The following is a 24,914-nucleotide window of genomic DNA, read 5'->3' as shown; positions in this document are numbered from 1 at the left end:
TCACAGCGTTTGTTTGGGTTTTCGTGATATTCGTTACTCGGTTGCACAGCTCTACGTTTAGTGTATTTGAAAAGACCATTGAAGTCTTTTAAAAACTGATGTCAAGAGAACTTATGATTAATCAAATGTCAGATTATAAAATAACAGCTGAGTTTTATTTGCCTTCTCCATTAAAATGAGCCTGGCACCGCACAGCGGATCGTTTCGCGCACCACAGCAGAGATGTCCTGTGACCATAGACAGTATATAAACGCCTGTGACTGCGCTGGATGAATCGTATGTATCCATTTTCCTGCCGCTGTTAAAGAGATAGTTCACCCAAAAGGAAAAATATGTCATAGTTTACTTACCTTAATGTTGTTTAAAACCTAAAACAAAATAATTGTTAGACAGAATGTTAGAGAGAGACCAACAGTCTCAGTGACCATTCACTTCCAGTGCATCTCTTTGCCATGCACCCAAAAGAGGGATGTTTATCATAACCTTTAGAGACACAACCAAGCTCTAAACTTTTACAGATTCACCAGCTTCAACATGAGCAGCAGTTGCAGTTCAGGAGAATCCTTAAAGGATGCAGATTCAACAATAATCTTGCAGAAAGAAGATGTGAAGAATTACAGTAAGATGAATCCTGCAGAGAAACTATCACTTTGTGAGAGACGAGCTCAGTCCTTGGCTGATAATGAAGAGGTACACATGGAATAATCTTATATTCCGAAATACATATCTCACACTCTAATGTTTTGTCCTACTGATTTATGTAACCTTATCAGTGCCCCAACATTTCAGAACTTTAAGATGCCATGGGCCCCCATATATGACCATTTTCTTGCGAGGGACATATTGTATTTTAGGTATTACTTATTTGTTTATTTTGATCTAATTTTTATTATTTATTTTAATCTATTTATTTTTTTATTTAACTTTTACAATTTGAATCTTTTTTTATTTCTTTATTAATATAATTTGTTTAATTTTAATCTAGTATTTGTTACTTATTTTATGAATTTATATCAAATATGCATTTTATATTTATTTGAATATCCTTTTATTTATTTATTTATTTATTTATTTTTTACACTGTTTTCCTCTAAACATATCCACAGACCCCCTAGCACTTTCTTGTGGTCCCCTGGGGGCCCCTGACCCCAGTTTGAAAACCCCTGTCATATAGCACACCAGGCATAATCTTAATCTCCAGTACATCAACAATTACTGATCATTGTATTAATTAATTTATTTTTATAATTTCTCTAGTTTAATGTTTTATGCTTGTTTGAACTTTGCAGCATGACCTCTGCATCCAGGAGCTTGTGCGTTGCCTTGCACTGACCAGACTGGTTTATGGAAATGAACATTTTGCAGTGGCCCAAGCCCAGTCAAGACTAGCTAAAGCCTATTTGCAATACAAAGGTAAAAGTGTTCATTATTTAATGCATTTAAAAAGATAGAAGAAAGAATAACATACAGCGAGCTTGTTATTATTGAAAAATAAATCCTGCATTGACTGTGAATCATGCAAATTGATTTCTTAGGCAGCCATTTATAATACGTTAAAGGTACAATATGTAAGAATTTTGCATTAAAATATCCCAAAATCTCAAGGCCAGTGTTATATATTTTGTTAAGTTGATTACTTACAATATCCCAAATGTTTCCAACTATTTTTAAATCGTGAGAAAATAGCGATTTTAACCAAGGAAACGGGGCGTTAGAGCAGGGGTGAGCTGGGAGTCGCCAGTCAATTGCGTCATATCCGCGTCACCCTCGGTTTCCGCTCGTACTGCGTGGAGTCCTGGACAAATGCGAAAGTTGTAGTTGTAGCGTCTATCAAGCTACAAACTTTAGCTTGTTTCTTGCAGTCGTTATGGGACACAATTATTCTTTACCGATTGCAGCTGGTTCTGTCGACAAAGCATGCTTAATTTTATATTTTCCAAATGTAGCATTCGGTAATAGTTATGTTTATGCAAGGAAAGTATTATTGCTTTAGGTTTGTGTTTAGTTTATTGACATTGTTTATCACGTCTGGTGTTTATGGCCATGTAAATAAACATAGCATGTGTTATACATAAAGATTAATCAGTATTTTGGCAAATGATGTGGGCATGTTCGAATGTACTTTTACAACAATTGTTTAGAACATGTAAAACTGCGCAGCGTTATCACAACAATGATTTCAACAAATACAGTAACATCTATGAAGTATTAAACCTTACTTTTCTTGCGGTTAATTCATTTTAATGAAATAAAAGTGTGATGAGGTTTAAGAGTCAGGAAGGAAGAAGACGCGTCGTCGTGACTGGGACTCGTACTTTATTAAAATAAAGCAAAACAAACAAAAGTCGCGCACAACGCGCATTCACTGTGGCAACCGCGACGGCACAAAACAGTTCAAAAATGAGAGCTCGGATCCACCGGTTTTCTTCCTCTGCGTCCAATTTTCTCTCCAGTCTCTCTCTCGTTCCAGCGCGGCTTATAAGCGGTCTCTCCACGCCGATCACTGCAATAAGACACAGGTGCATTTGCACTTGACCTACTTGCTCGTCTCTTTTCTCTCCCATCACAGACCGCGCTGAACCACGCCAGCCTCGCCACTAAAAGCATGTCATTAAACGCAACATTTATAAAAACAGAACTTAGCCTCATCCATGAACATGATTTTTCGATTCCCGTCTGACTGATTTACATCCACGGTGGAGTTTAAAACGACAGTTCCCATCATTCCACGCTCCTTCACATCGTCATCAAGCTACGCCGTTGTTGTTGTTTGGAATGTAGCGCCCTCTAGCGGCAAAAATTCTTGCATATTGTACCTTTAACCATCTCCTAACAGTTATGACCTCCTGTTTCCCAGGCTGGGCACATCAGGCACAAGAACATGCGTCCCAAGCACTTGAAGTACTCAGTTCCAGCCAGCAGGAGGAGAGAGTGAGCTGCCTCAACTGCTTCCTTACCATACATCAGACTCTTGGAAGCGCTGCTCTAGTGCTTGGAAAATATCCTTGTTTACAAAAATCTAATGCCGTCGTATACATAGTGCATCTTAACTGTTCAAATCTTATATATTTGTGTGTGTGATATTATTAAACTCTTTTTGAAGTAGAATTCTTTTTAAATAATGAATCATACAGACCTTGCTTTAAATAATGTACTGATGGTAGTAATATGTTAATTCACCACTGATGAGTTCTTAACTATGTGAACCTTAGCAGAGGCTGAGTCAAGCTTTCAGAAGGCAGAGATAGTCACGGGAGACATTTTAGCACAAGAAGCCATGGGAAAGGAGGACAGAGTGGACACTGAGTATGAAATATTTACAAATTTAGCAAGGTATGGGTCCATTTTAATCTTAATTGTTTTAATGGCTGACTGTAATGACATAGCTGGACTAACAAGAGAGACAATCCAACTCTAAAAGACTAGTATATAAATTCCTGCCCCTTTTTAGAGAAGTGCTGAGGTCTTTGCCTTTCTTTGCCTTCCTTTTAAATATAACTCTGCATAAATCATAAAGTCTAAGACTAGGAGAAGAGAGATTCATTTTGTAATTATTACCCTTAGAAACAATTCAATCAATTTCACAGTCTTTTTATGGCATAATAAACACATGAAATTGTATACAGGCCTGAAATATGACATGGCAGCCGAGTCCGCATTGATAGTCACACAAAACACTATGGTGAATCACATGCTGTGGACTATTTATTTCTCTTGACTTCTGCAGTTTCAAATATCAGGTTCAGATTTAAATCCATGTTTTTCCTGGCGTCACTTCAAGTTGACATTGGTGCACTTAAGTAACTAAGAAAACACTTTCATAAATGCATCAGAATTTGTTGTTAGGCTAAATTTATTTAGAAATTGTTTTCTTTAAGGGCTTTGTCTCTTCTGCACTTCATTAGGACCGCAAGCTAATGTCAACAGTATAAAGTGTATTTTTCACCACAAGGTGGTGCTCCTCATCCACAACAGAATCGAAGCTTAAGATAAATTTCACGTTGGCCACTGCTTGTGAAGGACAAATAGAAACGGAATGATGTTTGTACTTTGTATCTTTTATTATCATATCTTTGAGTGCCTGTGAATTTAATATTAATGTCTCCAGGTTGTCCACATTCAGAGCAGAGTAGAAAAGCATTTATCTTGAGAGTTAACTACATGAAAATCTGCAATGCAAAACCCAACGTCACTTACATAAGTTTATTAACCATACATAAAGCAAAGGATTTACTATGCAGAAATTCAGCAGGTTTACTTTGTTCACATTAAATTATTTTTATTTGTGAATTCAAAGATCTTTTGTTTCTCAAGGGGGGAATAGTTCCCACAGGAGGACTTGATTAACTTGTTCAATAGCTTGTATTGATCCCAGTGTTTATTATGGCTGGTCTCACCAAGCTTGACTGTGACAATGAACGACTGTGGTTTGTCTGCCAGCTGTGTTTATGTTGTGAGTGCAGAGCGACAGTATCTCCCTGGGCCATCTCAGGTTTTATTACTGCTGCTCTTTGTTATGTAAGGTCATATGTGTGAGAGAAGTTAAACTGCTATGTAGTAAAGCTCGTTTATTATGCATTTATAATATGATGTCAGGATTTCTTTTTTTTACTACCCTTAGCAGGTTGTGTTTTCATCTGTTTGTCAGCTGGTTTCATGGTCCCGCAAGAATGTGCATATGCGAATTCATTGTGATGAAAGCTTTCTAATTCTTCTGCCTTTGACTGTAAAGCTAGTGTTGACATATTTGAAATGAGCGAGCCTGCGCTATCAACACATACCACCACAAAACCCTGAAACAATGACACACGCTTACAGCTTTTTAATCCGGATGGAGGCAAAGAGTGAACGAACATCAGAGTCAGCATATCTGACATGAATCTCTGCACATATTTACATCAGCCCTTGTTCTAGACTTGCTGGTTGGGATTTTTGGCCTTGAGAGAACTCAAAAGTGAAGTGTGTTCCTCCTTTGTCTTTTCACACTCTAACCCTGTGAACAAAGAAAAGCTTAAAATGTTACGCGTGTCATTTTTGTCAATGTAAAATCATCCATCCACTTAACATCCACTTGATGGCTGATAGAAAACCTGCGTCCTAAAGAAAAAAAGACAGTATTAAAGGGATAGTTCACCCTGTATTCATTTTTTCTTCTGCAGTTAAAGGGTAATTCTCGCCAAAATGCAACCTAGGGTCTTTTTGTTAATCTACCCGAGGCGAACTTTCATTTTAAAGCATAATTAGAATGGAAACGCCCCTTTTAAGTTTGACCGTATTTTCGTTTTCGGTCAAATTGCCTTTTGAATGGGAGTGCATGGGGCACTTTCATGATAGCATCAAAAATCGCTATTTTTAAAACACTAAGAAGGCTCGACACAACATGAAACTTTGCTCGAAGTATCACCAGGGGCTCTACACATGAACTCGAGCATTGAGAACATTGTTTGTGTACACAGTTTACTAAAAAGAAAGATTTTGAACAACTATCTGTAGCTGTGTCCACCGGCATTTTAACAGTCAAAAATGGTCGATCTACATATATATCAAACACATCCCTTTAAACCACTGCTCTGTTTTCTTTGGTTATCTTGTAAATTAAAGATAGGGTAGGCAATTTCAGAGAGGTTAGCAATAGCAAGCTAGCTTTAAAGTCATAAGGTCCCACCCCCTCCCTTCAGAGCCACGCCTCCTCCAAAACACATGAACGCGCTCATTTAAAGCAGAGTCTGCAAAACGTCACAAATGGACGGCGTTAAATCACCTCAAAGCAAGTAACATTACAATAATAATGAACGTAAATAACTTACAGAGCTCTGACATGTACCACCTGACTGCTGCAGATTCATTTCAGCATTGACCAGCTCCAAGTAGAATGTCATGGGTTGCCATCTCTTAATTACAGTAGTTATGGCGTGAATGCAGCATAAGCTCGTTGTTTTGGTTCAGGAGAAACTGTAAAAGGCGGCTGCTGTTTGTTCGCGGCACTCTCTTACTGTCTACAACTCTGCATAGCCTCATGGAACACGCTGACAACGTGTGATGTCTGCGCGAAGGTATGCAAATACAGGTTGACAGGCAGGTAGGACACCCTATTATTACATTCGGACCGAATGCAATGATTGGACGAACGCTTTTTGGTCCTGAGACTTCCACAGAATATAAATGTACATTTTAAAAATATCTTCTATTACAAAAGGTTTTTATGAATAACTTTGCCTACCCTACCATTAAGCTGAGCTAAACTTGGAGTGCTGTTATAACAGTCTGAAGTAATCAGTGTTTCTTTTTTTTTTTTAAAGGCAACGATGTCTTTTCTGTTGCTCTGTGTTTGTTTTCCCCCATTTTTTTCTGGCACTATTCTCCATCAAGCCTGAATTCTTTCAAACACAGTCTACGTCAATATTGGTCTGTTAACAATTACTAAGCAGAAGGCTTGGGGGACTACTTGGCAGTTCATGTAAAAATCCCTAATTGCATTACGCCCCTGCACAACGGACATTAAATCAGATTTCTCCTCGCAGATTATATCTCTCCTCCCACAGAGGATGCCTGAGAGGATGGCTGGTATTACGCTGGCACTGCGTGGCATAATACAGGACGTGTTTAGGTTTGTGTCCCCAGGCAGCGCTGCAGTAGAGTTGGCACATTCACGCTGCATGTCCCACTGCCCCTAAAAGGAGGCCCATAGTCTGGAATTTCTGATGCAGCCCTGAAAAGTTGCCAGAGTGCTCCAGCGTACACACAGACCTTGGTGGAGTCGTGCTCTAAATCTTGCCCTTGAGCGTTTTTCACTGATTGCAGTAAATCCAATTGGACATTCCGATTAAGAGCTTTGACTCCTAAAATATAAACCTTATTTAAGATAAGACATGTTTACAGCTCCATCATCATCAAATTACGCAGATATGGGTGAATACTTACAGATTATGTGTAATGTGAACCATCTCCATCACCAAATTCCGCTTGCTAATTTAGAGTGGCATCATGGGATATCCACTTATGAATTATAACCTATGTTTGTGATGCAACTTTATTTTTTACTAGCCTTGTATTGATGGGACAAGGATGCTGCATGAGCAGGCTATTCCCTCTGAGATGGGGAAATTGAGTTAGTGATCCATTAGAGTGGATGACTCTGGAAAGGCCAAGGCTTTTAACAAGATGGATTGGTGAAATATGGGATCTCCCTGTGGTGATGTATGTCTCCATATAGCCCAGTGCTACACACCTGCCCACATCAGAGAGAAGTGCAGTGCTTTTAAGCAGCACAACTGTTTTCAACATTGATAATATTAAGAAATGTTTCTTGAGCATGAAATCAAATTAAAATGATTTCTAAAGGATCATGTGACACTGAAGACTGGAGTAATGATACTGCAAATTCAGCTTTGTCATCACAGGAATACATTTCATTTTAAAATATATTCAATTAGAAAACAGTTATTTTAAGTTACAACAATATTTCACAATATTACCGTTTTTTACTGTATTTTTAGTCAAATAAATGCTGCCTTGGTGAGCATAAGAGATTTCTTTCAAAAACATTACAAATCTTTGTGTCATTAAAAATCAGTTTAGCAATTTAAACAATACTTTTTATAGAACAGTCTTCTGTACTTCATTTCTACACAGATAGCAGACAGCAGTGAGTCAGTTTTCTGTGCATTGCTCAGGAGTGAGACCGAATGCCTTCAGGCTGATATTGAGAGTGGAGAATCAGACCTAATAAAGACATGAGCTCTTGTGTATTGAGTTCAGCACTGCAGGGCATGTTTGGATTTGCTGCACTCCACATATTCTTAATAAAAGAAACGGACGCTCTTTAAAGGTTCAGAGCTATTACCACCGTCCTTAGCAATACACAGTAGTTCTTCCTGTTTTTAACCAGTTTGCATTGAACAGGACTCCCTTTTCTCGACCTTCTTCCTTTCATTGTTCTGGAATTTTTGCCCATGACTGGCATTATAGACGAGCCATTCTTATTATGATGGCATGCACAAGTAAGGTCAACAGTGTGTGGTATGTGACGTTGTGGATTGATTTCATGATAAATGACATCTTTGTGTCTGTGTGCATGTGGTGTGTTGTATAGGGTGTACCAGCGGCAGGGAAGGCCTGAGAAGGCCCTCAGTCAATGTGAAAGAGCCTTGGAGCTGCTTCGGGAAGGAGCTCAGCTCAGTCGGATCTGCTTTGTTTACAGAAACATGGCAGCCATTGAACAGGCACAGGGACATCTGGATAGAGCCATTGAGCATCTCCTACAGGTAAATTCCTGAGATTCCAACTCATATTAAAGCAGAGGAGAGGTGCAGTGCTGTCAAACCTGCTGTTTTTTGGTTTATTATGACCGCCGCTAGCGTAGCTAGCGAAAGCGGTCATATAGGGATTGTCAACGTTTTTTTTTTGTTTTTTTTTCGTCATCTACTGAATTTTTCGTCAACGATACCAGGGACACCGAAACACCGGGGAACATGAAATTTGGTGGGCATGTAGCCCCACTAGACTTTTACGGAAAAATTTCGTTTGGTCCCCGGGGGCCACTCCCCCCCCGCGCTGGGCCCCCCCAAACCCAAAAAATGCAGTTTTTCCTAAATAACTACCTGAACCGTGGCACCGAGGATAAAGACATTTTTATGGTATGTTGGTCTTAAGGGCCCACATCAACCTAGCCCATAATCACTCATTTGTGATTTGCGCCCCTCCCATAAAAAATGAAAATGCAATATTATTCTGCTTTAATCGCCCCTATCTTCAGTTGAGATGTTCAGAACTGCACCATATTTCATGTGTATGATTAACTTGACATCCTCTGGGGGTATGCTAAGTTTCGTAGAATTTCATCCATGGGGGGGTATAAAATAAATTAATTTATGTGCACATTTAGTGACTGTACACTCATCGGCCTGTAGATGGTGGTGTTGAGCGAAGGGTTGCTGGTTTAGGATGATACTGTCACACACACACATGCAGGAATACAAACAAACGCAAGCATGCACACACACTGACATACACACGCACAGACACACACCCATACACACACATACAAATCCACATGCACAGACACACACACACAAACACACACGCGCACACACATGTACGCACGCATACATACACGCACAGACACACACACATACACAAACACACACACATACACACACACACAGACAGACATGCACATACTACTACTTTTTTTAGGTATAAACATAAACACGCAATACAGCCAAATTGCTCCACGTCATTTATTTTTGTGGAAAGCCAGTGCAGGCCTGAGCGGCGGTCATATTTTGTACCGCCATGCGGTACATCTAGTTAAATACATGCTCCATAATCACCTTTATCCTGCTTTAATCACCAATATTGAGGTAAAAAAGAAAGAAAGCATATGTCGTTTACTACTAACCAGAGGCCTTTAGATTATGTATATATGTTACTATTCAGAAGTTTAAAGAAAGTAATACTTTTATTCAACAAGGATGAATTTAATTGGTCAAAAGTGGCAGTAAAGACATAAAAAACATTGAAAATAATAAGAAAGGTTTCTTGAGCAGCAAATCAGCACATTAGAATGATTTCTGAAGGATCATGTGACACTGAAGACTGGAGTAATGATGCTGAAAATTCAGCTTTTGACATCATAGGAATACATTACATTTTAAAATATATTAAAATAGAAGGTTTATTTAAAATTGAACATACAAGACTTCTGTAAATAAAAACATTTAAAAAAAATACCGAACCCAAACTGAACAATAGTGTATAACGTGAGTAATTAGGAAATATTAATCAAGTGACGGTATTGACAAAAAAAGAGCTGACTGGATAACTCCACCTGAAACCAAACATTAATACAAAGTTAGAACGGGGAAAAAAAAGACTAAACAAAAGTCTGTACCACTTTATGCAATTGCAACATATAAATATAGAATATTATGAATATTTCAGGAATGACAGGAATGTTATTTTATTATTATTTTCCTCAAATCATCGCATGGGATCAGATCGCATCCTCCACAAGCCATATTTGGACCATGGGTTATGTTTTTGACATCCTCTGTCTAATGGTTTTTAAAACTGGACCACAGAATTATTTAAAGCCTGAAATGATTAATGTTTCCTATGCTTCAGGGTGGGTCTGATATGTGATATATCTGTATTCAAATCTCTGTATCTCTCTCTCCCTCTTCTGCAGGCTCATTCCATTGCTCTTAGTCAGAGTCCTGGGGGTCTGGAAGGGGCCCAGATCGCTCACAGCTTGGCTCTGGCCTACTCTTCCACTTCAGAGCCTCATCACAACGGTAACAGAATGCACTCACAATAGTCTTTCTGAACTGGGTTTAATTAGGCCCTGAGCAACACAGAAATTAAGAGATGTGTTATGAAGTCAGTAGTATTGTAGAAATGTAATTAAATATGTAATGTGATCAAAAATCATTCTGTCCTTTAGATCAGTGCTTCTCAAACCTGTCCTGGGGACCCCCCCACCACTGAACATTTTGGATGTTCCTCATCAGACACCCAATTCAAGGCCTTGTCCACACTAATAAGTTTGTTTTTTCTTCGTTTTGGCCTTCCGTCCACACTGAGACGGCGTTTTAGTTAACGAAGACAGCTTTTTTGGGATAAATTTGAAAACACAGTTTTCGCATTGTTGTCATGTTGTGGACTGTGAAAATGGAGGTATTTGAAATCAAAGACACGTTTAGTCATGTGACGCATATTGTACCAATAATATCTATGGTTATACCAGCATTGTTGTGCCTGCTATTTACTTTCATAGTGTTTCTAAAGATAAATGTTCCTTTGTCGAACCTTCATATTACATTCTTGCAAAGATGACAGAAAATTAACTCACAATTGCTGTCCTGCAAGCAAAACATGATGACAAGTAGATGGCATTCAGACCATAAGATTTTGAGTGCAACCTCGACGCAACTATGATTGGTGAGATATTTTGATAATAAAAAGATCCCGCCAGATGATGCTCTCTCGGTATCATCTTGTGAGCTTTTATTATGATTTATGTATGCGCAGTGAGGAGATTTAAGAATTTTCAGATGTTTCGGTGTGGATGAGCAACATTTGGAAAATGATTGAAAACACTAGCATGGACTGGGAAGCGTTTTGCAACTAAAATGCTGTTTTCAAATGTATCCAGATTAATGTAGATGTAGCCCAAGTATTGCAGTCTTTACCAATGAGCTGAGTTGAACCAGGTGTGTTAGATTAGGGAGACATACAAAATGTGCAGTGGTGGGGTTGTCCCCAGGACATGTTTGAGAAACACTGCTTTAGATAACTTAGATCTGATGCAACGTTTGGAGTTTGTCGTTGAAGTGAATCGCGTTGGATCACACTGTATCTAAGTGTTTAGCAGCCTGTACATAAGCGTACTAGCTTTGTTGTAGCTGCCCTGCATAACAAGTACAGCAGTAATGACTTGAAGGTGACCCTCAGCTAATCAACTGAAAAATATGACTGTGCTGGAGTAGCTCTTCAAGGGGAAGTGGGGGAAGTGTAATTATGTGCATCTCTTTTCCCATTTCAATAGATTCAGCCGCACACTTTTTTGAGGAGTGTATAAGTGCATATAGAAGTGCATTAGGCCCACAGGACACACTCACCCTATCTGCCCAAGATGACTTCAGTCATTTCCTCCTACTCACGGGACAACAGGAGGTCAGCTTCAAATACTTCTGGATATGGTGTATATTACGGAAAAGATATGGAGCTTTATATTTGAACTATATATATCATTTAAAAGTTACTCAGGTCAAGTCAAATGTATTTGTGTAGCACTTTTTACAATAAACTGTTTCAGAGCAGCTTTACACAAAATCTTGTTAATGTTTATAATATATTAATCTCTTAATGCTTTATAGTAGCATTTAGCAGATTAGAGCTGGGTGATAATATAATTACTGTGTACATTTTGCGAAGAAATTTAAAATCAGACAAGTGGGATTTTCTGTATAGTATTTATCACAATATACTATATATAGCATTTAGTTTAGTATATAGTATAAATTACAAATACTGAAAAAAGTCCAACACTCAAAAAAGAGAGTTTGTGCGTTTTTGTTTTTCAGAGCTGCGCTGAGATCCAAAGAGAGTCTCTGTCCCTTAAGAAGAGCACGTTTGGTGAACTGAGTGCAGAAGTGGCAGAAGCGCTGCAGCTGATTGGTGGAGTGGAGATGACACGGGGTCAGATGAGACACGCCTACCGGACACTCAAGAAGGTGAATCAAATCTAATACATGATCACTATGCTGTAGGAGTTGGCTGTTAGCTGTTAATGGATATTTACTCGTACCTTATTCATAAATATCCGTGTGTTACATATCACATTCAGTATCTAGTAAAACAGTTCTGCAATGTATTTATGATCAAACATCACAGGTATACTAAAGTCAGCACGAAACAAAAATTCACCCTCTCTATTTTCTAAATGCATGTTTTTGATCTTAATGTGAATAATTAATTTATGCATGTTCAAACATTATTTTTTTTATTAAACATTTCCCTGGTGATGTATGCCACACTCTTCCAATCATTTATCCCGCCGCTTTCTTATAATCGACTGATGACTGCATTCAAACTCGCATTCAGATTTGCTTCTATAGTTAACAACCGATGGATAAAACGGTATAAAAAAAAAAAAGTACAGCACAATACAAAAGAAAAAATCTGTTTCTACTTCCATTACATCGTCACGATTAAGGCTGCATCTAAAATCGCATACTTCCCTACAATATAGAAGGCGAAAAACATTATGTGACAAAAGTTGTATGTCTGAATTCACAGTACTGTTAGCTGACACTGGTAGGTCACATGATAAGGGCAACATGATGAATGTAATGCGTCCAGATACGTTCATACTACACACATTCATACTATATAGAATGTATTTATTCAAAATAAGTACTTACTCAAGAGAGTATGCGATTTTGGACGCACCCAATATATACATCATCATTTTGCTGAATTTGATGCTACATCTACATGGAATTCTGATGCTATAAAATAGTTTATCAAATAAAGTTTGTTCAATATATTTCACCAAGATCCTTCCATGCAAAGAGTCTGCGCAACTGCAGTTAGCATAAAAAGAGATCTGAACAGCTTCTGTCCTCAGAGCTATGCTCTAATCTTGGAGGGTAGCATGAATGACAGACGCCTTTCCTGATATGAAACGTTCCAAAAAATAGCATTGTGTTCTTAGACCTTCTAGATGCAAGTAGACATTTTCTTGGCCATTAATACATTGCTGAGTGCTGTTAAAAGGAGACCTTCATGAGACCTTCCACTAGGAGAAAAATTGTATTCTAAAATAGTCTTAACTCAAATTCTAAAATTAATTGTATTACATGTATACAATGAACAGTATGTTTATTATGGTAACTTTATTTAGGTAATAAAGCAAGTTACCAAAGTTAACATTTGTTTTGGTAGCCCTAGCTTTATTTAAAGCTTGATTATTTTTAGATGGGACAGTGTTATTCTTGGTGTCTTTGGCAGCTCACTTGATGTCCTCCTCCAGGAGTCTACCACACCCCTGTTTGTGACGATATTCATTCTCTTTTGTCTTTCGCTCTTAACATTTGATGCCGTAAGTAGATGCTACCACATTATCCTTGTCTCCTAGTATGTCCTAAATATGGCTTTTATTTTTATTCTTATTCGGTCACACTGAAACCCCCTCTGACTGTTGATCTTTGGAAACCTGTCCCCACTCGTCTGTAAGCGAGCACTGTTGCTATGTTGCTATGTTGCTATGTTGTTGTATTGAAGGGCTCCATTTCTGGGGTTGTGAATCAGTGGTCCCACGCTCAGCGTTTCCTCAGGATACTAACCTTTCCCCATTACCTCTGACAGATACGAGCAGCTCATATCATGTTCTTTCTCCTGTAATCATGACAGCTGCTGCAGCAGAGCAACACACTCTTACTTTAGACTTTGGCCTAAAGCCAGGGTTTTGTGGTTAAAACAGAAACAGGGATTTAAATAAGCGATAATAAAGTTAGATTATATACACAGTATAGTATATTATGTTTTATGCAGTCTTTAGATGAATATCCTTTTTTGAGAGCCTTTTCTAAAGACACACACACACACACACACACACACACACACACACACACACACACACACACACACACACACACACACACACTTTTGAGAGTCACTGCAACTGTTTTCCCATTGCAGTGGGCCCCATGACATCACTTTTGCCTGTGGAAAGTGATGAAAACATGGACTGAGACTTTTCAATCATGAAGGAAACTTTGAACAGTACTTTCCTTTGTCTTTTTATGGAAAGACTGCTGTCATGTCGTCATTTTGAGTGTTTTTCATCCTAACCGTTGCTGTTGTTTTGAAGAAGTGAATGAGAGTGGGTTTATTTGAGGAAATGAAGTGGCTTGGCCAGGTATCCTATAATATCTGTGCCAAAGGCACTCCTCCGCTCTACTATGTCAGTGAAATCAGAGTCAAGCCGTTCACTACCCTTTGAGCTCCACAAAGCAGAACACTAAATCTTACTTTCTTAGGTTTGAATTTTAGCTGTAACAAATAGAAACTTTTTTGATATTTTAGTTTCACATTCACAGACAGTTATGACTGTATTGAAGCTCAGCTAGCCATTTATTTTTCACCAGGCCTTTCCATCCTTTATGAAAATGGTGATAACAATCATAAATTATTTATTAGAACTGTTCAGTAGTCTGTGTAGCAACTGTACTATATATATATATATATATATATATATATATATTTAAATATATATATTTAACAACCAAGGTTGCATTTATTTGATAGGAATACAGTAAAAATGAATAATGTTGTTAAATATGATTACAATTTTAAAAAAAATCTTTTTAAAATATATTTTAAAATGTAATTTATTCCTGTGATGGAAAAGCTGCTATTACTCCAGTCTTCTCTCTCACATGATCCTTCAGAAATCATTCTAATATTCTGATTTGGTTCTCAGTTATTGTTGGCACTCAATTATATATAATAATGGTTCTTATTATAATCAATGTTGAAAAGTTGTTTTTGCTGCAATTGAAAATATATTAAAATAGAAAACAGCACTTTTAAATTGTAATAATATTACACAATATTACTTTATTATTTTAATATTACTTTAATAATATAACTTAAATAAAGCCTTGGTGAGCATAAGAGATTTCTTTCAAAAACGTAAAAAACTTTTGAGTGGTAGTCTTTAATTTATATATATATATATATATGCATTATGTTGTATTTATATAAAAAATATACATGCATTTTGTAGTTTTAGATGGAGTATAGCTTGTCACCAATGTTCTCAAATGTTTTGCTAACCACCTATGTCTCTCTTTCAGTGTCTGGATATTCAAAGTATGCTGTATGGTCCTCAGCACAAGAAAACCAAAGCCACACAAAGAACCGTGGACATGCTGTCTCAGTGAGTTTCCTACTCAATCATGTGTTACACATTCACTCTATAGCAGGATGTCACAGTGCACTCTAAAAATGTGCTTTCAGTGCAGTACGCGGACATTTCACCTGAATATAGTGTGTTGCTGACAGTGAATATCATTAATAGATGAGGCATTTAATGCTTTGTGGTCTTTTTCTAGGTCACCAGAGGTCAATGAGAGACGTAAGGAAAGTCGTCTTGAAACAAGGCCTCCATTCTGTGCAGTGGTATCATCTGCATCTGAGGTGACATCTAGTATGTCTAACTCATAACAGCAATGACCAGCAGGGCTGTTTGTGGCATGGACTGTCAGGGATGTTTGACCTCATCCTATTTCACCAAGGGAAATCTGTGGATTGGAAAAAGCAAGGCAGTGTTTCTAGAACAGCACACAAGCTCTATTGTGTCTTTAGAGTGCTTGGCAAGGTGACTACCTCTGCACTTCAAAAAATGAGAACTGTCCAATAGTGATCTAATACACCGTCACAGCAGTTTCTGCAAACACTCTCTGACTGGTGAGCGGCAGGCCTCTCTGCAAAGAGTTTTAATTCTTATACTGAGAATTGAGCTGAAATCACAACATGAACTCTGTAAGGGTTTGTTTATTGTGTTTGCATGTAAACCAATGTTCAGACAGTGAGCAGACTAGTCTTTTTAAGAGTAAAACAGCACACAAAAACACCCCTTTTGTGAATTTTAATTTAGCAAAAATACATCCCCAAACCAATCTTTGCTAAGGCAGTAAATCATGTATAGCAAACTGTAAATCTGTAGATGGACAAAATGAGGTTTCACAGTGATGGTTGAGTCCTAAAACCCTAGTATGCAAACTACGGCAGGTTCTGAAACACCATCTTAAGGGATGCAGATATATGGTTGGAAATGGTTAATAATGATCCTTAATAACTTATGATGTATCTGTTAACACCGTGTTTCCCAACCTTTTTTCTGTTGTGTAGCACCGCAGCCTAATGTGTAAGACTCAAATCCTTCAACACAAACCAGAAATGGGGTTCTTTCATCTTGTATTATACTGGATATTATTTAAGTCACTTAAATGTTAAGAATCATATTGCAAGTGACTCTTATATTCTGCTTTGTGTCATAAAAACAAATGTAAAAACTCACACACATTAAATGACATTAAGCACCATTTGCACCCAGTGTAATAAAGTTAAATCACATTTATTCAAACTTGTTTAAGAACCCCTGGGATCACTGTGTTGACATATATGATATTGAGGATCTCATTTCTAGATCTATGATAATTCATGATGATATTGACATAAAAAGCTACTTGAAAATGAAATGATAAATCATTAAATAAAGTTGAAATGATGTTACTCTTTTTTTTACTCCCAGCATTGTTAACAGGCACAGGACTGTCACCATTGCAGCATCTGGTGACATTAACATTAATATGCTGATATCTGTTAAAAGATGAATAGAAAAAATTGAGGAAAACACACATGCTTACACTTGAAATCTTCAGACACGATTTTACCTTAAAGTGTCAATGGAATCCTAAAAATAGACAGTCATTTAGTGGTGCTGAATCCTCATATTACGTAATAGGTTGTGACACAGACTTAATAGCACCGAATAGCTATTCTGGAAGCACTTACACACTTCTGTGTAAGCTGCCTTGCACTTATTTTTAATGTGAGATTTCTACAAGGATCTACGATCCTCCCTCTCTCTGTACACAGTACTAGAGCAATGAAAAATGTGTTGTCCTGGAAGAGCAGGATTGCTAGATTAGTCCTTGCTGGTCTAATGTCATTTAAGGATTAAGAGATCTCTTACAGGAAGGGCAGTCTAGTGCTTCTCACCTTCAGAACTAGACGGTGGCCAATGTAGACCACACTATATAAACCAAAAATATCCAAATTTTTGAATTAAGATAATTGTGATATTATGATTAAAGTTTTGAATAACTCACAAATATATGGTCAATTAAAGCCTGCACTAATCTAGAATTTCTGCATACTTTTGTAAATATCTCCATCAGATCAATCTCTGTTTAACATATTTAATAAAAAGGTTTTAAAACATGCCAAACTTATTTTTGCAATTCTATGGAAACTAGAAGCACAAGACGGTACAATAACAAAGTGTGTGTTTTTATATAGTCAGCAATGTATTTTTTAAGCTATTTAAAAATGAAATGGAAAGAAAATACTGTTTTTCACTTTTTCTGTGCTTAGTTAAAGCTGTACTATATAGTGAAAATGAAATAAAATGTTCTGGTAGTTAATAATATATACAAAGCAAAGCATTAAAGTGATTAGCTTTAGCTATGTTAATACTTTCGCTATGTCAGTTACAGCACTGTTCAAAAACTGGGATCAGTAACATTTTTAGAGTATAACAGTCATGATGGACCATGGATTTTTAATTCTGGCTTACAACATCTGATTTTTTTGGTTCATTTCATAATGAATTATTTGACTGACATGATATGTTGAGCTATAATGTGTCATTTAGATGTTATTTCATGATATCACTCGTCTTTGGGGCTTTCAAGATAAACAGTTGCGATTCTTTTCTCATGACAGACCTTCAAGTGGGGGTCAATCATCTGGGTCTGTGAGTACTCAGTAGCGCTGCCGCTTCTTTGTACTTTAACGGCTCCTCCGCTTGTTGATGCAGATGAGCCGTTGTTCACGTCCATCTGAAAAGTGAAGGATTTCTCACTAGGGCTCAGCTTGATGTGTTTTTCCGTCTTTCCGACCTCATCGGTTGAGCTCCATTGTTGGATCTCTTCGTTGCTGGTCATCCATGGCATTCCCTCCACTTGAAACTCCTCTTGGGAAACGCTCATGGTGTATCCTGCACCAGCTCCACCACCGAGGGCCTGCTGGAGTGTTGGGTGGGATGAGCTCAGCGCTGCCATTATCTGCTCTTCAGACGGATCATCTCCTCCTTCTCCGAGCAGCCCAGACTCCTCCAACGTCTGGGACATATTAAGCTCAGCCACAATGGTCATGGTTCCGCTGTCTGTAACTTGTTCAACTTTTTTGATGTCAACAGAGACATTTTCTGGAGTCTCTCTACCTTTTGTGAAAAATGCAAGTTCTTCCTTGAGGGCTCCAGATACAGTATCTTGGATTTGCTCTAATGCTCCTCTGAGCTGCTGTTCGGGGTCTAGAGACTCCTCCTTCAAGATCCCTACTATGGACTGTTGCAGGGTGGGAGAGACGTGCACCTCCTCTTCGATTATGCAGTCTTCGATGTTGTCTCTCAAAAACGAGTGGTCACCATATTCGGGTGAATCTCTGTACCTCTGACCTCCAGCAGTGGGCTGTTTGTGGTCATCTTCCTGGTAATATCGTTCATCAGACAGATCATCCATAACTCCATAATGGCTGTAAGACATAAACCTTCCACCCTCCTCAAACTCAGACATATTGTCTTCAGGAGTGGAGACAAAGTATTCTTGTGACTCTTGGACGTGCGAGAAGTATGGTATGTTTTCATCTCTGGTAACTTCCTGAACCTGCACAGAGCCACTGTTTCCATAATGAGAGGCTTCAGCAGAACCACTGTCAAAGGGTTTCATGGTCTTAGGGTCACTCTCTAGCTCCTCTATTTGGAAGAACATCGATGAGGGACTGATGTTTGGTTGTTTAGACTTAATCTCCACAGTCTCCTCTATTTCAATTTCACTCTCCTCATCACTCTGAGACTCCACAGGTTCCTCGATTATCTCCACATTTACTGACCTATTTCCCAAACTCTCACCTTGCAGGCCAAGACTCAGCAGGTTCTCGATCATGGTTCCAGTTGGGGTTCCTTTGATGTTCTCCAGGGTGACTTTCTTGACTCCCCTGTTAAGAAGGTCCTCCAGGGCAGAATCTTGAGACATATCCAGCTCCTCCTCAACTTTAGATTGTAAGACAATCTGAGTCTTGGTGGATCCATCCTCTTGCTCTGTTTTCTCCACATGATATGTGAATTTTGAGTCAGGGGACCTTGAGCTGACCCTAGTATCTAAACCAGCTGGTTTCATGACCTGCTGAATTATTTCCTCTGTAGAAATTGCATCTAGTACTTTTTCCTCACCTACAAACACCTTATGCCCCACATTTTCAGACACTCTCACATCTTTAGCTATTGATTCTTTCACATCCCCTATTTCTTCTTTATTTGTTGCCTTGGGTTTTTCTTTATCTTGTTTGGCATCCATTCTCTTTTCTTTCGGTTCAACATCTTTTTGTTTGCTTTCTTCAGTGGTGTTCTTGGTAAAACTCGCAAGGGGTGATATCACATTCGCTGGCTTTGGTTTCTCTATTTTTGAGGCTGTAGAGCTTGATATACTTTCGATTCTATAGGGGGGATGATCAAGTGAGCCCTTTGAAGAGTGCTGTGAAACCTCCTTTCTCATACTTCTCTGATCGGTTTCCTCTCTCTTTATCTCAACAGAAGAGACTCCAGGTTTCAGGGTACTAGAAGCAGCTGCCTGCGCTGCTTTGGTGAATGAAATCATGTCCCTTCTTGAAACAGGACTTTGCTGGGCACGATTTGATACACTGATGGGCACGATCCTTGAGGGTTCTTGAGAATGAAACTGACTTGATGTAGATGAGGTTCTCACGCTGGAAATAGGCTCCATATATTTAACATCATATCCTGTGAAGGCTTTTTTCCTTGTATCTGGCCGACTTGCCGAATTGATGGACACTCTTGGAGTGTAAGGATAGGATGGCATTTTTATATCTACAGTAGATAGATAACAGATAAAAATGACATTTTACTTTCTAACATCTGTCTTAGTATGCTTTGTTGGAATACTGAATAATTAGAATAATAGTAAACCAAACGTTAGTAGTGTTAAAAATCATATAGCATTAAATCATTATTTCAAGCTAGAATATTTCATTATGACACAATCAAATACCTATTTTTCTTTCTCTTGAATGCTGATTAGACCACATTTGAGCATGTCTTCCTTCTTCTTCCAAGAGTGCCCTAATAAACATGACAATGTCAAAGATACAGGCAAACAGGCATATTTAAGGTCAATCGAATTATTTTGAGCAGAACATACAGTATCATGAACAACCTAGGCACTTCTTTTTCACCTCTTTGGAGAATGCTGACTACCTCCATGTTCTGCCATGACCATGCAAAAGCTCAAACAACACTGAGGGCAACCAGAAAACCTACCAAGCCCATGTCCTAAGCAGAAATACAGTTAAGGTCACTAAAAACACTCTTTATCTCCACCATTGTGTTTAATTGGTTAAACTGGTCCTTGAGCAGCTTTGAACCTACCTTGACAATGCTTTTACATGAAAAATGTGGTGGAGAACCAAAGCGAAGCAGACTATGTGGATCTACAGACAGTTAACGTATGAAAGTCCCCTGTGATTCCTTTGAAAGACTGCACTAAAAATAACTGCCACAATGCACCCTGTCTGTTTTCATGATGGCTTACGATGTGGAGCAGTTTGAAACAGACAAATGGAACTTCTACATTATCATGTCTCAATAGTATCCAAAACATTGCAACTATACATATCGACATTTTCAGATAAGAGACCAACCAAACATTTGATTAAGGATGTATAAAGGTTGTACATACAGTTTCAAGTACCTGCAATGGCAGATCTTCTACACGCATTATGAAGTAGGGGACATAACAGGGGGAAAAAATCTCTAAACTTTATTTTTAATATACTTTTATGTAGCTTTATTTAATAACTCTAGATGCTAATCTTCCATCTGCATTAGCTAATGCATCAGACAGCTTTACAATAGAATGAAAATCATCAATCAGCTTCAGTGTTTGTTCAACATGCACGGATTAGGTCATAAATACAGGAGTTATCCAGTCTAACAAGAAAAGAGGGGCGGGACTGTAAGCAGACTTGCCAAATGGGCGGGCATTAGTTGCTCTGTTGCTGCAGTGGCTAAAAATACATCTACAAGGCTCATGTTAGGGGTGGTTGCTATGTCAAACTTCTCTACTCAAATCTCAAAACAGAAAACAGTCAAATGTTTATATTCACATTACTGCATCGAGAAAGTTTTAGATACCCATACTTTTATAATCGCAGAATAAGAGGCCATTCACACAGAACGTGTTTTTGCGTTTCAAAAAATGTTAGACGTAGGAAATGCAATGGTAAAAAATTGTCATGTATGAGATGCTGCAAAAGATGCAAACATGCTGGTCAAAGACATCCATAAAGCATGTTTAGATGGAAAATTCTAAAAAAGCAGCACAGTGGAATTAGAGATGGTGTGGATCAGTGCAAAAACACGTTCTGTGTGATCTGCCCCTAACAATGAAATCTGAACTTAAGACATTTTAATAGCTTTCAAGGACTCCTGCACTGGTCCTGTGAGATGTCTTGTAAGCCAAAGTCCATGAAGCACAAGTAATTTTGGTATTAATATTTCATGTCACCAAGAGAATGAAGGAGGAGACCCGTTTTAAGGGCAAAGAAACAGGTCATTCATCCCTGTGCTTGAGTTAGCATCAGACCATAGACAGTACTTAAAAAATACATGAGCTTGAGAATATTGTTAAGACTGAATGCATGAAATCCAAGTCCTAGACCTCTGGGATCATTTACCATGAATTATCAGAAAAAGAGAAGCTGAATGCGCTCAATTAAGTGAATGTGGAACGTGAAAAGGGAGCATTTAATTGATTTTGTATGCTCTACCTGTATGCTGCCACTTCCAACGCTAGACCCATCTTGACCTGTAAGAGATTCTGATGGTCCTTCAGCTTCTCTGAGATGGTGTTGGACAACATTTTGCGCTCATACTCCAGTTCCTCAATGATAGCCTGTATGACAAGAAGATAGATAGTTAGCCTGTTTGCTCTTTTACACACACACACACACACACACACACACACACACACACACACACACACACACACACACACACACACAGTACATATAAATATAGTGCATATTGCAATAATACACTGAATAGTATAGTGTTTAAACTATAAACCTTATTGATCCAAAGTATATTTTGGGGGCTACTGTTTGTGTGATGCACCTGCTCTTCCAACATCACCCCCTGCTGAAACATCATTATTTATTTAAAGAGACAGGGGTTTTTAATGATTGAAGGGTTATCTACTTTATGTTGGTCCAAGTCACAAGACAAGACTTTTTTAAGTCAATGTAATTCACTGATCAAATTCCTAATATAATACATTCAATGGTTGCTACGAGCCTTTACATTTACCCCACTCCAGTGGCTCCAGACTCTCCATCAAGTATTTTTGGTCTCAAGTGGTGACATAAATGTGATTTCACCAAGTTAAACATGTTCCTAGATCAACATCCTTGTTGATCCTGCAACAACATTCCAATCAACCAATCAGATCTGAGGAATAGGTTTATAGTTAGTGTCAGGTTTAGGCTTACAACAAGAGTTAAAGGGCTTCTACACCATTCTCATTCACCTATCATTTCCCTTTGATTTTAGGGATAAATTATGGGTAGGGTTAGATTTAGAGGCACAGATAGGGTTCGTTTTTGGACAGGAATATTGTTCCAGGGTCAACAAAAGGTGTTGATACATGTCTTAGATGGCAAAATCACAACGACACATCATTAGTCTGTTTGATGAGTGCATCTTTGGTTTTGGAATCGGAACATTTGGCACTCAATAGGCTAGTCAAACTAACTGCAGTAATATGTTAAGACTGACATCCTCCATTCAATTTAGCCCACAGTGACACAACACTTTACTGATGCTTGCACTTTGCTTCAGTAACTGCTCATTTGTCATTCTCCCTGGAGAGAGGCAATAATGGGATGAGGCTTTAATGCTCTTTTTTTTAGGCACACTGATCTAGAGATGACAAACATGGATATTGGCAGTGCCTAAGCACTTCTCGCTTGAGCTCCAAAAGGGCCCATTGAAAAAACAGGTGTTGGATAATGTTCATCTGAAGTTGATGCCTGCTTGGTCTCCACTATGTGTTTTGTAATATTTTACTTTACTCTTGGAAGAACTAAAAAGCACTGATAAACTTATATTTCTCATAAATTGAATAGAACTATTTATAAAAACAATGTTTTTGAAAAATTGTACTATTAAAAAAATTAAACTGACAAACTTCTCGACATACAGGAAAGACATACATTTTTTTATATAACTGCACTTTATATATTAAAGTAAATGTAAGAAATATATTTTAATCAGTAACTTTTTGTTCGATAATTTTTCCTCTATTCTAGGGCCATTCTAAGGGAGGGGATTACAGACATTGATGTGTTTAAAACGCCACTAGGTTATTCTTTATCAACTATATCCTATAGATGGGATAACATGTGATTTGTACCTCTAATAAAAAAATAAAAAAGTAATGGCACACTAATGTGTAAGCTGCTCTAGAATGTACCATGATGCTGCTGTCACTAGTAGTGCGCACAGTGGGTGTGGCGCTGTTGGACATCCTTACGCAATCCCTGTTTTCATCTGTAGTGATTTTATTAATGAAGGGCCTTGTGTTTTGCTTTGACACCCACCTGATACTGACTGATTTCATCTCTGAAATGTTCTTGCATGTTCTCGAGCTGCTCCTCAAGGTTCAGCTGCACTTGTGTTTGTTTCTCAATCTCGTCACGCAGCCTCTTGAACTGTGAAGCACATTCCCTCTTTTCCCTCTGAATGTCCTCCAGCCTCGCGTGGTCTGCTTTTATAGACTCTTCGATTTCCTCTACCCTCAGGCGGTACATGTCTAAAGTCCCCTGCCAGCTTTCAGTGAAGTTGGCCGCATACTCCTGCACCTCTTCCATCGTTACTGCTGGAGGTGCGTGATGCGTTTGAGTCACAACGCGTACTGTTCGGGAGTGCGCCTGGTTCCTCAGCTGGCCGATTTCCTTTCTGTGGGCATCTTCCAAAAACTTATATTCGTTTTCAAGCTCAACAAGGCGTTCTTCCAAAGCACGGTTGGTCTGAAGAGTATGATGGAGCTGCCTCTCGCAGCCTTTAAGCTCAGTGCCGATGCCTTTGCCCACCGAAGCTTCATCTGAACGCATCGCTTGAAGCATCTGTAGTTCATTGCGCAGCTTCTGTCGTTCCATCTCTGCTCTGCATTTCTCGAAAGATAAACGCTCCACCAGTCTCCTCATTTCCCGTAGCTCGGACATGTGTTTGCTTTCCCATTCTCCAGACCTGTTTTGTCTGATTGAATTTATTTCGCTTATCAAGCCGGTATTTTCTTGTTCCAACTGTTTTGAGCGCATTAGGTACTGGCCGAGTCTTTGGTTGAGCTCTTGTAATTGGAGCTTCTCGCTTTCAAACGGCTCCCTCATTCGGAACATTTTTTCTTTGTAATTGTGTAAATTCGGGTTACTCTTAAATTTTTCAAGTTAGAAGTTAATCAACTATTTCGTTGTCATCTGTGTTCTGCGTCGATGAGAAGCGCTGGGCGGAGGCAGAGTCGAACAAGTGCGGAGGATTTGAGCTG

General features: G+C 38.4%; 2 protein-coding genes across 2 annotated transcripts; one reads left to right on the top strand and one right to left on the bottom strand.

Annotated features, from left to right (window-relative positions):
- ttc23 (tetratricopeptide repeat domain 23) lies at positions 1 to 16,806 on the top strand. The gene is made up of 11 exons (XM_082181889.1): positions 1 to 276; positions 519 to 690; positions 1,290 to 1,413; positions 2,858 to 2,999; positions 3,208 to 3,333; positions 8,093 to 8,264; positions 10,190 to 10,295; positions 11,549 to 11,676; positions 12,087 to 12,236; positions 15,366 to 15,448; positions 15,624 to 16,806. Exons 2-11 carry the CDS (start codon positions 535 to 537, stop codon positions 15,733 to 15,735), a joined length of 1,299 nt encoding a protein of 432 aa, XP_082038015.1. The 5' UTR covers positions 1 to 276; positions 519 to 534; the 3' UTR covers positions 15,736 to 16,806.
- On the bottom strand, positions 16,050 to 24,908 carry synm (synemin, intermediate filament protein). Its single transcript, XM_082181888.1, has 4 exons — positions 23,971 to 24,908; positions 22,141 to 22,265; positions 20,364 to 20,434; positions 16,050 to 20,182 (listed from the first exon to the last, which is right to left on the bottom strand). Exons 1-4 carry the CDS (start codon positions 24,766 to 24,768, stop codon positions 17,967 to 17,969), a joined length of 3,210 nt encoding a protein of 1,069 aa, XP_082038014.1. The 5' UTR covers positions 24,769 to 24,908; the 3' UTR covers positions 16,050 to 17,966.
- Positions 24,909 to 24,914: the final 6 nt, after the last annotated feature.

Source organism: Leuciscus leuciscus, assembly GCF_965113295.1.
Source record: "Leuciscus leuciscus genome assembly, chromosome: 10".
Classification (NCBI taxonomy): Eukaryota; Metazoa; Chordata; class Actinopteri; order Cypriniformes; family Leuciscidae; genus Leuciscus; species Leuciscus leuciscus.
This window is presented reverse-complemented; position numbering and strand designations above follow the sequence as displayed.

What these genes read in the sequence shown, in the direction of transcription:
- ttc23 (XM_082181889.1), top strand. Translation starts at nt 535, where the DNA reads ATGAGCAGCAGTTGCAGTTCAGGAGAATCCTTAAAGGATGCAGATTCA. An exon ending in ATATTTACAAATTTAGCAAG is followed by an intron (nt 3,334 to 8,092) that starts GTATGGGTCCAT and finishes TGTGTTGTATAG; the next exon opens with GGTGTACCAGCGGCAGGGAA. An exon ending in ACCGTGGACATGCTGTCTCA is followed by an intron (nt 15,449 to 15,623) that starts GTGAGTTTCCTA and finishes GTCTTTTTCTAG; the next exon opens with GTCACCAGAGGTCAATGAGA.
- synm (XM_082181888.1), bottom strand. Translation starts at nt 24,768, where the DNA reads ATGTTCCGAATGAGGGAGCCGTTTGAAAGCGAGAAGCTCCAATTACAA. An exon ending in ATGAAATCAGTCAGTATCAG is followed by an intron (nt 22,266 to 23,970) that starts GTGGGTGTCAAA and finishes CTTGTCATACAG; the next exon opens with GCTATCATTGAGGAACTGGA. An exon ending in TTGGAAGTGGCAGCATACAG is followed by an intron (nt 20,435 to 22,140) that starts GTAGAGCATACA and finishes CATGTTTATTAG; the next exon opens with GGCACTCTTGGAAGAAGAAG.